The 13706-nt window shown below is 39.1% G+C and overlaps 1 protein-coding gene across 1 annotated transcript; it reads right to left on the bottom strand.

Annotated features, from left to right (window-relative positions):
• Positions 1-580: 580 nt before the first annotated feature.
• Positions 581-8690, bottom strand: LOC123880624 (beta-parvin). Its single transcript, XM_045928832.1, has 8 exons — positions 8608-8690; positions 8323-8445; positions 8116-8205; positions 7315-7586; positions 4087-4277; positions 1874-1988; positions 1151-1394; positions 581-699 (listed from the first exon to the last, which is right to left on the bottom strand). The coding sequence occupies exons 2-8, from the start codon at positions 8432-8434 to the stop codon at positions 623-625; spliced, it is 1101 nt and encodes a 366-aa protein (XP_045784788.1). The 5' UTR covers positions 8435-8445; positions 8608-8690; the 3' UTR covers positions 581-622.
• Between the last annotated feature and the right edge of the window lie 5016 nt (positions 8691-13706).

The following is a 13706-nucleotide window of genomic DNA, read 5'->3' as shown; positions in this document are numbered from 1 at the left end:
AATTGCTTATATGTATATTTTGTTTTAAAAAAAATTTAACTTTCTTTCAAACAAGATCGTCATGTTCGAATTGGTGTTTCAGACTGTATGGTTTTTGTGTTTAAGTTTTTTATTGTTTCATCGCAAATGGAGGTAAATAAAGCACTATACAAGTCTCGGCGGAAATAGCAATTACCGACCTCCTTTAGTTTAAAAGGACCCGGCTTCGCCTCGGCCTTCCAATATGACTCGGCCAGTAATCGCTTTATTTCAGCCCTGGCCTGTAATGTATGTTCAACTATGACTCACAGCCAGGCTTGGCTCACTTGGTTCCTGAATCCTGGGCAATTTATTTGCTCATGAGTGTATTTTTAACGCATTCTATAGTTACATTATTAAATAAAATAGTTCGGGAGGCAGAGTTGTATCTTGTTTAGTGTTTCTACCGCTTTAAATTTTTGCATTATACCACACTTTGTTTAAATATAGTAGACTATTAAACAAATAAAACGATCATGTTCAATGCTGCCTCCCAGATTATTATGTTTGTGTGCAAATGTAAAAATTAACGTGCATTTGTGAAGTCAATTTAATTAAAAGCAATTATTAAAGCAAGTATATTGTCAAGACAATGACTTGGGAGTTAGGCCATATTTTTGTATTTCGTGAAGAGATTATACAAAACTCTGAGTGTTGACTTCAAATCGAGATTCACGATATCTGAAACAATAATAGTCTTATAATTTTCGACTTTCACAAGAGGCGCACTAAAGAATTTCTAAAATTTAGTTATTTACTTGTAGTGCCCGGCAAACATTTTGAACTTGCAGCATAATGTAGGAAAGTTGGCGAATCCAGAAAGCAAGGGTTGACTTATTAACTACGGTTTGCACCCGCTTTGACTGATCAACTAACCTGTGGACCCGGCATTCGCCAGCCAATCGCATCTATGTTCAAATTGTTGGCCGAGCACTGTATCATAATTTTACATTTTAGCTCGCGATTAGGACGTCATAGCACCGTAAGCGCGTTGCTTACGGCTAAGGACGAGTCATGCGGTAGGATCTTGATGAACCAAAGGCTCCATTATGTGATTGATGGAAGTGGGCACAACCCTCAGTAATAAGGAAAACGAATACGATACAAAGAGAGAGATAGTGATATAACATACCTTCAGGTCTTGCTTTAGGCTTAGCAAGTCCAACATCCTGCATCAGCTCAAACGCGAAAGACACATTGTGCACTTTCTGGTCGAACTCCTGAGGGGTCAGGTGGAAGTCATAGAGTGGGACGAAGAAACCCTCAAGCAGACCCATGAGGAGGCAAAGGTATACACCATCGTGGAACTGCGTGTCAAGATCCATCACTTCCAGATTCACCTTGGTCAGGTGTTTGTTCACAAATGTTATCAGCGACTGTAAATAAAGGTTTCTTTTTAACCCCCGACTCAAAAAGAGGGGTGTTATGAGTTTGACGTGTGTATCTGTGTATCTGTCTGTGACATCGTAGCTCCTAAACTAATGAACCGATTTTAATTTGGTTTGTTTTTTGTTTGAAAGGTGGCTTGATCGAGTGTGTTCTTAGCTATAATCCAAGAAAATCGGTTCAGCCGTTTGAAAGTTATCAGTTCTTTTCTAGTTAATATAACCTTCACTTGTCGGGGGTGTTATAAATTTTTAATTTACACTTGTTGTATCTTAAACATAGATGCTCTAAGAGTCTAAAGTTTTAGTTTACTTTAGAGATTGTGTGTTGTGTACAACAGAATCAGCCACAGATTGTCATATCACTCTATATGTGAGCTAGCATATTTAACCAAACCAGATACAAAAGGATAGCAATATTCCTGTTCAAAATTGTAGCCAGTCAAAAACTGTAGATGTACAAAGCTTACCTTCTTAACAACTTGTAATTTATCTGGTGCATGATCAAACAGAGCATCGAACGCATCTCTTTCACATTTCATACCGAGATCATCGTAGGTTGTCGTAATGTCTTCGATGTATGTTCTGTAAAAATAAGTTATAATAGTAAGTTACTCTCCAGGCCTGAAATAAAGCAATTTACGGCCCAGTAAATATTGGACGCCGAATTCTTCCAAAGTAATAAAAACAAGGCTCTGAATACTACTTCGACTGGGACTTGTATAGAAACAATAAACAAATCATTTAAAAAAAAATGTGTTTTGCATTATAATAATAACTGAGTCTTTCTAAGTAAAATCCAATAATTCTTCTTCAGATGAACTAAGTACTCAATTTTTAATCAACTTATAACATTGCATGGCAAATGTGGTGATACTAAAATGAATTTCTTTATTAACCTACATTTAGAGCAAATAAATGATTGATTAATTGATTGAAAACTTCTTCATCTTCTCATAAAATCTATACCAAAGACTGGTTGGCAAATGGCCTAGAAATATCAAAAAAACATGATAAAATTCATAAATGAAATGAGTTTCGTATTGGTGGTCAAAATATAATGATAACCATAACGTAACTCCACTTGTCATGCAACTGGGCCTAAGACCTAATTTCGCCATACTCCGTTTGTCAATTTAACATCCTGTGAAATGGTTTACCAGACTGTTAATGGAAATGAATGTACCACCATGCACAAACAAGGCATTAACTTCCTTAACGAGGCATTCAATTTAATGACAGCTATGGAGATCCGTTAACGTTGTAACAGACCGTTAGGTTCATAATATTATGTCAATTGACAAATGTCAAGCTGTCAAGATGGACGTTGCCTAGATACATAATTATTTATATTTTGAAAATGATGTTTTGGAAAATTCCGATACTTTGGATCGTAGGCGCGGAATTTTTAATTTATAAAATAATATAATCACAGTTAAACGAGAAAACATCAATTCAATTAATTAACAGTCAACCAAAGACCACGAACAATCAACCCAAAACCCCAAACCATAGTCAAATATTTTTAGGGTTCAGTAGGTACCTTTAGAAAAAAAAAGATGTTGTAGTCTCGACTGTGATTAAACATTGTGGGAGGCGACGACTCCCGGCGCGGCTGAGGTTCCCGCTTTGTCGCGCAGGTTTGGATGATGCATTAGGAGCACCTTCTTTTACCTTATTTTATCTGCTTGAACTCAGCTTATTTACTTTAACAAACTACGGTTGAAATTTATCACCATCAGGATCAACCCATCGCCGGCTCACTACTGAGCACAGGTCTCTCAGAATGAGAAGCTACCACACTGGCCAAGCGCGTATTGGCAGACCTCACGCACCTTTGAGGGAGCATTATGGTCAACTCTCAAGCATGCAGGTTTCTTAACGATGTTTTGTCTGTTGGTCCGTCTGCCGCGTCTTTCAAAAAATTAAAACCTATAAAGTAGGTAGGTACTTCTCGTTTACGTAGAATCATGAAATTTGGCAGGTAGCAATATCTTATAGCCCAAGCACTCTACTCCTGTGGCCCAAGTAGGTAGAGAAAAATCCGACAGCTGTGAATTGTCGTTACATAAAAAAAAACTTGTACGGAACCCTTCATGTGCGAGTCAGACTCGCACTTGACCGGTTTTTTGAAAGTTATGTCAAATAAAAATTTGACATGCAACTACAAACAAAATGAAGAACAAGCCACTTTATTCCTTATTTCATCGGGTGAAAGTCGATTTCAATTTAATCGTATATTAATTAAAAATTGTACGGCTATGTAAAATGGGTACATTTTTAAAGCAACAACATGATAGGAACAGATATTTCGTTTTGGTCATGTTAAACTATGAGTGAATGCTTTGTGAGTCATTCAGATAATTCTTGATTTATTGATGTTTGGTCAAAAATATTTCATGGAACGTATAATAACATAACATTGGTGTTATTTTTGAAGAGACATCAGTAAATGCCTCGTTTAAAATTTTTTGACGAAACTAGCCCTTAGTAGTTAACATGTTGTTAAAGAGTTAAACTGTTCATCAATCTGATCATGTATGACAAAGTCAAAGTCAAATTATTATTTATTCAAATTGGTTTTCAGTCAGTGATTTGATTGTCAGTTGTTGAATCTGTTATGTGTAATAGTGATAATTAACTAGGTAAACTTAAAACTACAGCTATGAATAATATAACATACCTATGAGATAGCTGATTGGGTGCATCTTTTTTCACGACAACAACATTAACGCTGACATTCTCCGGCAGGCGGATAGGTGCCCTGAAGTGGCGGGCAAGAGCCACCAGAAGATGGAGAATGGATACTACATTTTTGGAATGTACAGAATCAACACTCCACTTCTGAGCTGGCTTTGATGTCCCGAACAGTACCTGTTAAATATTTGGATTTATATGACAGTGTAATAGTCATATCTGTAAGACACATTATACAGCATTTTGTGAACGACATACAGTGTAAACTCTATTTAGTGAAAAACTCCTTAAAACATAGAAATTGCTAAGGCTCATTTGGTTTATATTGTTACCCTTATATTGAAATACTAAGTAATAGCAATCACTCTCAATAGCGAAACAATACTTCATTAAGACCCCACAAACATCAATTTCACTGACTTTCAGACACAATAATGATATAGAGTCCTGCATATTTCATATGCACAATGGAATTCTTAGAAATGTGTTCATTTGTTTGTTGTGTTTGCCTAGCCCATGTTTGCTTACTGTACTTAATGTATACAAGTGTAAATTAAAAATTTATAACACCCCCGAGAAGTGAAGGTTACAGTAACTAGAAAAGAGCTAATAACTTTCAAACAGCTGAAACAATTTTCTTGGATTATAGCTAAGAACACTCTCGATCAAGCCACCTTTCAAACAAAAAGAAACTATACCAAAATCGGTTGATTAGTTTAGGAGCTACGATGCCACAGACAGATACACAGATACACAAGTCAAACTTATAACACCCCTCTTTTTGGGTTGGGGGTTAAAAATACCAGGTCCCTTCAATTTCGCTTTATAGAGGTTACATTGTATTTCTTTGTCTGGTAGGATTGATCCTTACAGGCGAGGTTAGCCGTCGTACATTTATATTTATTTATAATGAATATCACTCACACTACACTCGCGAGCAAAACTATGGAATCTCCTGCTTATGATATGTTACGAGCGATCTTAAGAACTAAATGAGTGGTAAAGATTAATGAAAATGGTACCATTTTAAAGGCTATACTGTAAACTTTAACTCAACACCAAATAAATTAAAATTAGACCCATATTTCAGGAGTTTTCCTGGTTTAAGTGAAGGAGTAGGAAAAAAAAACGTTTCAATTTCTCGATTCTTGGCGAGTTGCGCGACATTGACCCCCTATAAAAGCGCTCGGTATCGGAATTTTCCTATCAATCGCTGTTACACTATAACTGGTACATGTCTCGGCTAAATTTAACCCGTGACTTTGGACCATAATGGATACCTCACTTACAGAAGCAGCAGAAATTGTTTCCTTACTGAAACAAGGGCTTAGCCAGCGGGTTATCGCACGGCAGATCCACGTATGCCAGTCTGATGTCTCGAAAGTTTACGAACGCCTTCGGGAGACTAGAGGCTTCAACCAGAGACAAAGAACTGGATGGCGCCGGTGCAATTCAGAGAGAGACGACCGTTCAATCGTGTCAACTTCTCTTCGAAATTGTCACTTGAGTGGTTTCGACGTCCATCTGGAGCTCAGACAAGTTGGTGTGGTGGCTGTTAGTGAGTGAACAGTTTGGTGAAGACCCAAACAATTTAACTTGACTCCAAAAAGGCCTGCCACTGTTCTCAGACGAGTGCAAAATGTGGTTGAATGGTAGTGACCGAAGAGGTCAGGCCTGTAGGCAGCCTGGAGAGCAATTTACTCAGTACTGTTTCTCTGAAACAGTAGCCTATGGGGTCGGTTCATCTATGATGTGGGCCAGCGTATCATTTGACGGAAAAACGGAGCTTGTTTTCGTGGCTGGTGGGGAACGAGAAGGCGGTCTACCATCAGACCAATACTCTGCCGATATTCTGCTGGAACATGTTGTTCCTTGTGCGGGATATGTCGTTGATAACTTCCTTCTGATGCACGATAACACACTTAACGTGCGACACCTCAGTTCCTGGGTGAATTCGATGTCGCCACATTGGACTACCCAGCGCTCAGCCCCGACTTGAATCCTATCGAGCACTTGTGGGATGAGCTGAAAAAGAGAATTCAATCCAGAAATCCGACTTCTTAAAGTGTTGACTAGTTAAAATCCGCTTTGATAGAGGAGTGGGAAGGTATCTCACAAGATTCCATCAAGAAGCAGATAAGGTCCATGAGGAATTGTCTTCGTCCTGCAGTTAGGGCTAGGGGAGGCAACATGAACCATTGATAAGTAACAAATAAAAAAAATCCATAAATTTTTGTTTATTTTTGTTCTGATCCCCTGGCGATTGAAATTCAAATCCTTCACTTTTTCTTTCTCCTTCACTTAAACCAGGATAACTCCTGAAATACTCGTACAATTTACATAGCCTTTAAAATGATATATAGTACATAGCCTTTAAAATGATACCATTTCATTCATTCATTCATTCATTTTCATTAGTCATTTAGCTTTTAAACTCGTTCGTAGCAAATTATAATAAGTGATTCCATAGTATTGCTCGCGAGTGTAGTTCAAATAATTTTTCATTCATCAAAATAATAATGTTTGACTAAGTAACTTTACTTTCAAATGTACATAATTTATTATAACACTAGCCGATTCCCGCGACTTCGCCCGCGTGGACTTAGGTTTTTTAAAATCCCGTGGGAACTCTTTGATTTTCCGGGATTAAAAGTAGCCTATGTGCTAATCCAGGATATAATCTATCTCCATTCCAAATTTCAGCCAAATCCGTCCAGTAGTTTTAGCGTGAAGGAGTAACATACACACACACACACACACACACACACACACACACACTCACACACGCACACACGCACACACGCACACACGCACACACGCACACACGCACACACGCACACACGCACACACGCACACACGCACACACGCACACACGCACACACGCACACACGCACACACGCACACACGCACACACGCACACACGCACACACGCACACACGCACACACGCACACACGCACACACGCACACACGCACACACGCACACACGCACACACGCACACACGCACACACGCACACACGCACACACGCACACACGCACACACGCACACACGCACACACGCACACACGCACACACACACACACACACACACACACACACACACACACACACACACACACACACACACACACACACACACACACACACACACACACACGCACACACACACACGCACACACACATACAAACTGTGATAGTGTGATGTATAAACTTACCCTATTAACAGCTCTGAGTACAACAGCTAACTTTTGACGCTGGCCCTCTTCAGATTGTGTGACCTCAGGAACATCAAGCTTAGTCTCAGTGAGCTTTTCCAGAAGTTTCTGTAGCACCTGCCCATCATACAGATCCTCGCTAATATCCTTCACAATAATCCTCTGGGCTGCAAGCTCATCATTAATCCAGTCTATCAATACCTGAATAAGCTCTTTAACTCTCGGATCTTCTAATGATCTTGGTTCTATGATCGCCCTTTCTTCATTATCAACTAAGGGCAGACAAACAGCAAAAATTACAGATCCTATCCACTGAAAAGAGCTAAGAGATGATGTCCTCACCGATCAAATTAATGATAGATGACATCTACGAATAATAAAATTGATTTGCTGAACATGTCTCCACTTCAGATACAGAGATAGCTTGCGTCCTGGAGATGGAATACTCTTACACTGGATAATCAAAGTTCCTGCAGGATTGATAAAAAAAAGGATTCAAAAACTTTATTTACTATAATCAGCTGAAAATCTGCTTTCAAAATTGTAGCAAATTATGTCGCAGGTATATTGTCAAAGCCGTGATATTACAATCTCACTAGTGATATTATAATTAAACAGTAGATTGTCAATCGACTTTATTTCTTGCTTTTGAATCCATACAAGAATTTAACAGTTTAATTTGCTACAATCCGCTGGATTTCAATTATGGAATCCGCAAAGTAACTTCTACTTCTATTCAATAAATCCACACAGACACAGCCACAAGCTTTATTAAGTTTACACGGTAAGTTGGTAACTCACGTAAGCTGTACTCCTCAGGCGGTATCTCCGGAGCTGTGGGGCTCCCAGGCGAGTCTATCGCATATTTCCCCTCTGCTTGCACTTCCTGGACTGCACAAAACAATCAAAGTTAAAAGAATCAGACCAAAATAGTAGCACCTGTTTCACTGTGAGGCAATCACGTAAACTGTGCCAACCTACGCACTTCCTTACAAGATGCAAACTTACCTTCTTTGATACGTTTCTTACGGCCAATGGTGCCAATTTTGTCCCAGAATGATTCTTCCTCTTTTTTCGGCAGTACCGGAGTACGCGGCGATTTCGGGCGTGGTGAAGACATTTTCTTCGCTTCTAATGAGGAAAACAGAACCAATATGAATCATCACCTATTTTAGTTATAAATACCAAATTTTAAATTAAAGTTAAAAGCCTGTTAGAAGTTTAAATAAACATTAATCTTTTATTAATTACACTTGTAAATTTGTAATAAATTTAAGTGCTATTTTTATTTACTTTCTAAAATATCGAATCACAGTAGGCCTAGGGCACGCTTGCAGTAGGTAGGTAACTAGGTAAGGTAATTGTTAACCATAGATAATTATTACTGGCTCTTTTGTGGTTACTGGTCTGTGGTACTTATCATAGATCAGTAGAAATCACAGATCACTAGATTTTTTTTTTTCTTTAAATCTGGCTTTACTCTGATTAGCCAATGTCAAGTTTGTGATATTTTCAAGTTATTGAATTTATACAAGTATGGACTCCGTCTGCGCCGGCGCCCGCCGACATACGCGCGGCGCCCCTTTAGAGCGCTTCCCAGTCAGTTCCACCACCAAAAAACACCAACTAACACAAAAACCAGCCACTCTTAACAAAAAAAACACTCCAAACAAGCACAGCACGCGCGCCAGCAAACGCCATCGCAGACGAAGTCGATCACTAGATTACCCGGTATGTGAGCTCGCGCGCCCGCAAGGGCGCGGGAGAGGCACGTCCGAGGCAATGGCCTCCTGCATGCGGGATCTTCCGCCTGGCGTGACTACGCCAGGGTCCTTGGGTTGGCCCATGGGCCTACGGGCTTTCCTCCTCAGTGAGGAAGAGGGAGTTGAGAGCGGTCCTCACGCCGTCGTGGTCCGACCTAGCCGGGTGGAACCCGCTTGTGGGAAGCCCAGCTGGGTGGTCGACGTGTGCGGAGGACGCGCTCCGAGGCATCTATGTGGCGCGGTTCTCTTCTTCCTCCTGTCTGGCGTCCTTGGTAGGCTGGGCCTCACCGGTGAAGGCGGCGAGTCGTCGCAGTCCCTCCAGGATGCGCAGGAGTGGGTCTTCCCCGCCATTTTTAATGGCGTGGAAAACGTCTTCAAGAGTCTCAAACGCCACGGCTTTGATGGCCGCGACGCTTGGTTCGGCGGTCCTGGCTGGGACTAGATTACCTCTATGTCAGAGACCTATATAACAGCATAATTTTTTTTTTTGGTTGACGCCCGTGACTTCATCTGCGTAGAGTAAGGTTTTTAAAAATCCCGTGGGAACTCTGATTTTCTGGGATAAAAAGGGAACCAACAAACAAATACACTTTCGCATGGGTACGCGAAAGTAGTTATTTTTATCTACACCTCTTTTAATATTATTATTATACTATGTAGACATCTGTCAATAGACCTAAAATCCAGAGTCATAAAGTCAGCTAGGACTTCGTCTGCGATGGCGTTTGCTGGCGCGCGTGCTGTGCTTGTTTGGAGTGTTTTTTTTTTAAGAGTGGCTGGTTTTTGTGTTAGTTGGTATTTTTTGGTGGTGGAACTGACTGGGAAGCGCTCTAAAGGGGTGCCGCGCGTATGTCGGCGGGCGCCGGCGCAGACGGAGTCCATACTTGTATAAATTCAATAACTTGAAAATATCACAAACTTGACATTGGCTAATCAGAGTAAAGCCAGATTTAAAGAAAAAAAAAAAAAAGTCAGCCAAAAAATGTCAAGCGTCAAATGATTTTGACATCTGTCTCTATTACAAGGCCAAAGAGTATAAATACAGTAACATAGTACCATAGAGCCTAGAGGTTCCATGTAAGTACATACAGTACCACAAGAATATTTTGGCACTTGAATGACATTGACAGGAAGGCGTAGTTGTAGAAGGCTGCCAGCAAATAAAATCTGCACAATTTTAGAGAATATGATGAAATATCAATCTTGAAATCTGAGTAAGTTTTATCTAATTTTAACTGAATGAGGAATTAGGAAAGCTCTCTCTTAGTCTACAGTGAGAAAAAATAATAAAAACCATTGATAGGCTATGGACTTGCAATTGCAACCTTTAAATTATTTAAGCTGTGTTAAATATAGTTATAAGATGCAGATTACATTTATACATACATTTATGCTATATCTTTTAACAATATTATATACCGATTTTGACCACGCGTTAAAAGATCCTTGTCGCACTATAATTGTACCATAGATACTCTTGTAGATAAGGACTTCCGTCTTCCACTCACCACAGAATTTCGGGCGAGAAGACGTACTTACTGCATAAATTTTTACATTTTGAGGTTTTAAGGGCTAGAGTGGACTCTGCCAGTGCCTATAATATCATCAATCATAATGGTTTTTCTGGTCCTTAACAACAAAAGAAACCAAATGCTTACATAATAGCAGTCCGGCGCTCTCCTGGGACCGGGTCCCTCTTTGGGCACTCTTTGCCGCGGCGGCTGAGATGACGCTTCCGACATTGCGGATTTTAAAATCTTTCTATAGTTTGAACCTATGCGGTTAGAACTGGTTACAACCTGGCCAATGAAAGTAGACTAGAAAAGCGCGGCAAATTCAATAAATATCAGTCTGGAAGCGCCAAAATTAATATAACAGAGCTGGAATAATCTATTTGATGGAACAGAAATAAAGATACTTAAAGGAATTTTAAAGTATCAAATGGTTAGGTACCTATTCCAGGTCTGTTATTATTAGATATGTACTAATTTTGGGACTGCCATACTGAATTTTTTGAACATGCGACGCTTTTCCAGTCTACTTTCGTTTGCCATTGCCAGACTATAGTTCGCGACAGCTCGACATGGCAATCTGGGTATGAGGCGGAGGGATACCCCGCTTACCACCCGCTCTATCCCGCACCCTTGGACGAATCAAGCACCCGCGTTAGCGCGGACGCTGTGTGGGTGTCTCCACCCCGATTGCTATGTCGACCTGTCGCGAACTTTACAGTAAGCATAAACTGCATCGTAAAAACCGTCTCGGAAAAACGGGTTTTTACGGCGCTTTAGATATTTTAGGTCAGGTTTTTCACTCGTAATGTGGTCGAAATCAAGATTTTGCCAGTTCGCGGTAACCGTATACATCGATGCCAGTAACATGGTCGTATCGGCTGCGTATACATAGTGTGCCTCTTACGCATTCCAGCGAGAAGCTACTTGTTTACCTTTTTCTTCAAGATAAAGAAAAACGGGACTATTCGATCAGCCTGCTGTAGTTGTTTTAATAAAAAAATATTATGAGTAACTTTTCAAAATATTGATGTATTGATTTATACTGTAATCATGCGAAATTGTCATTATAACAATGTAATGTCAAAAAAGAGGAATTTAAATAAAAAGGATTCATATGATGCATTTAACTCTACCGCCGCGCCTTTAGCGTACCTTCGTTGTAATATGCATATATTTCGCACGCGGTAACCAGTATACGTATGGCGCGTTCTTTGATTATGTATCTTATATACATACCTACATGGCCGTAGCCAGGGGGGTTTTGGGGGTTATAGCATAATGCTTGGTACCCGGAATTTCATCCGCATGGATTTTAAATTTCTAAACCCCCTGGGAATGCTTTGTTTTTCCGGCATAAAAACATGAGAAAAGTAGGATGATGTGCTTAAAAACATAAAATTTTGTTATGGTTGAGCTCTTGCTGTCAAATTGTAAGGTAAAATTCCACCAACCAACCAGGTATTCACCTCGTCAAGCCGAGTAAAAGTTTTTTTCCTCATGAAAAGATCTGGTTAAGGCCCGGATAAAACCCAATTCCTGGCTACGGCCATGTATATGTTACCGGAAATGTATAAAATATTGTTTCAAAAACTATTTAATACATCAATGTCCTAGGAAATGTGCATAATTCCTAGGAATTGTATATAATTCCAATATCGTATTAGCAAATGTATAAAAATCTAACCTAAACTAACCTAACCGGACGTCTATAGCGCCTTCGAGGTAGTGAGAAAGATTAGGTTAACACCGATTCACGTTCAAGTGCTGACGGGACATGGAGGGTGTGGGCAGTACTTGAAAAGGTTTAAATGTAAGGACGACTCAGCCTGCGACTGCGACCCAGCGATAGAGGAGTCGGTGTTACACCTGCTTCTGGACTGCCCCAAGTATTGCAAAGAGCGCTATGCGTTGGAGCAGATAACGGGAATGCAAATACAGAAGGAAACGCTGGATATACTCATTACTAACAGGAAATGCCAGACGGCATTCCTCGATTTCTGCACGAAAATTGGAAAGAGCTCGATTAATAAAAATGTACCTAAATGTCTATAATTTTAATATATTATACTGAAAATATAGACCAATAGTTTCATGTCTAATATGAGAATAAATATATTAAACTTCAGTAAATTTTTTTGATGTAATATAGTGAAAATATAGCATGTAAAATGAAATTTAGAAAAATACTCTGTCACATATCAGAGGAATTCTCTTTTAATTAAAAAAAAAAACCTAACCTAACTGATCAGACAAAACAATACACTCCCCCCGCCCCACTATCCCCGCATACCCATTGATATCTCAAATATTTACATTTCCGACTGCTATTTAGGCAATGTATAGATTTCCTAGGAAATGTGCCTAATATAATTTATTTTACACATTTCCGTGCGATTTTACGAATTACATACATTTCCTAGGAATTGTATACAATGACGGATTACATACATTTCCGGTAACATATACATAATATACATATGATATACATTATACATAATCAACAGGCGCGTTTGCTACAGCTTGCAAATATGTAGGTAAGTGTCATAAAGGCAGATAAGTCATGGAAAAATGTATTCAACCTCACAATAAATAAAACAAGTAATATATTTCAAACTGTTTTATTTTCACTGTTATTTATTTAAAAATCAACGTTTTAAGAGGGCTCAGGGTTGAAAAACGGTTCATTCGTTAAAGGCGCTACGATGCCACAGACAGATACACAGATACACAGACACACAGATACACAGATACACACGTCAAACTTATAACACCCCTCTTTTTGGGTCGGGGGTTAAAAATAATGATGTTTTCTTTTGAAAAAAACGTTTTAATAGTGAAACAATTCACAACCTATAATTTTAAATGAAAACAAAAAAAAGTACTTGTCCTTATGAAAATATTTATAAATTACCTCAGATAATGTAACAAATAAAAAATAATCGGCACATGAATTTTTGGCTTTTACTAGGCAGTAACTTATACCTTGACCTAGTAGGTATAAGTATATATTACTATTTAATCATATTCAGGTACAAAATCGAAGTAAAAAAAGAGATCTTTATTCTTATTCAATAACTTACTAACTAATATAAATCAAAAGTAACAAAAAGAAATA

Source organism: Maniola jurtina, chromosome Z (genome assembly GCF_905333055.1).
Source record: "Maniola jurtina chromosome Z, ilManJurt1.1, whole genome shotgun sequence".
In the NCBI taxonomy this organism is placed as follows: domain Eukaryota; kingdom Metazoa; phylum Arthropoda; class Insecta; order Lepidoptera; family Nymphalidae; genus Maniola; species Maniola jurtina.
The sequence above is the reverse complement of the archived record's forward strand: the minus strand, read 5'-3'. Positions and strand labels throughout refer to the sequence as shown.

Bases quoted from the DNA above. Each gene is read 5' to 3' on its own strand.
- LOC123880624 (XM_045928832.1), bottom strand. From the start codon at position 8,434: ATGTCTTCACCACGCCCGAAATCGCCGCGTACTCCGGTACTGCCGAAA. The intron at 4,278-7,314 runs GTAAGTTTATAC...AATATTTAACAG, and splicing joins TACTCAGAGCTGTTAATAGG to GTACTGTTCGGGACATCAAA. The intron at 1,989-4,086 runs GTATGTTATATT...TTATTTTTACAG, and splicing joins CCCAATCAGCTATCTCATAG to AACATACATCGAAGACATTA.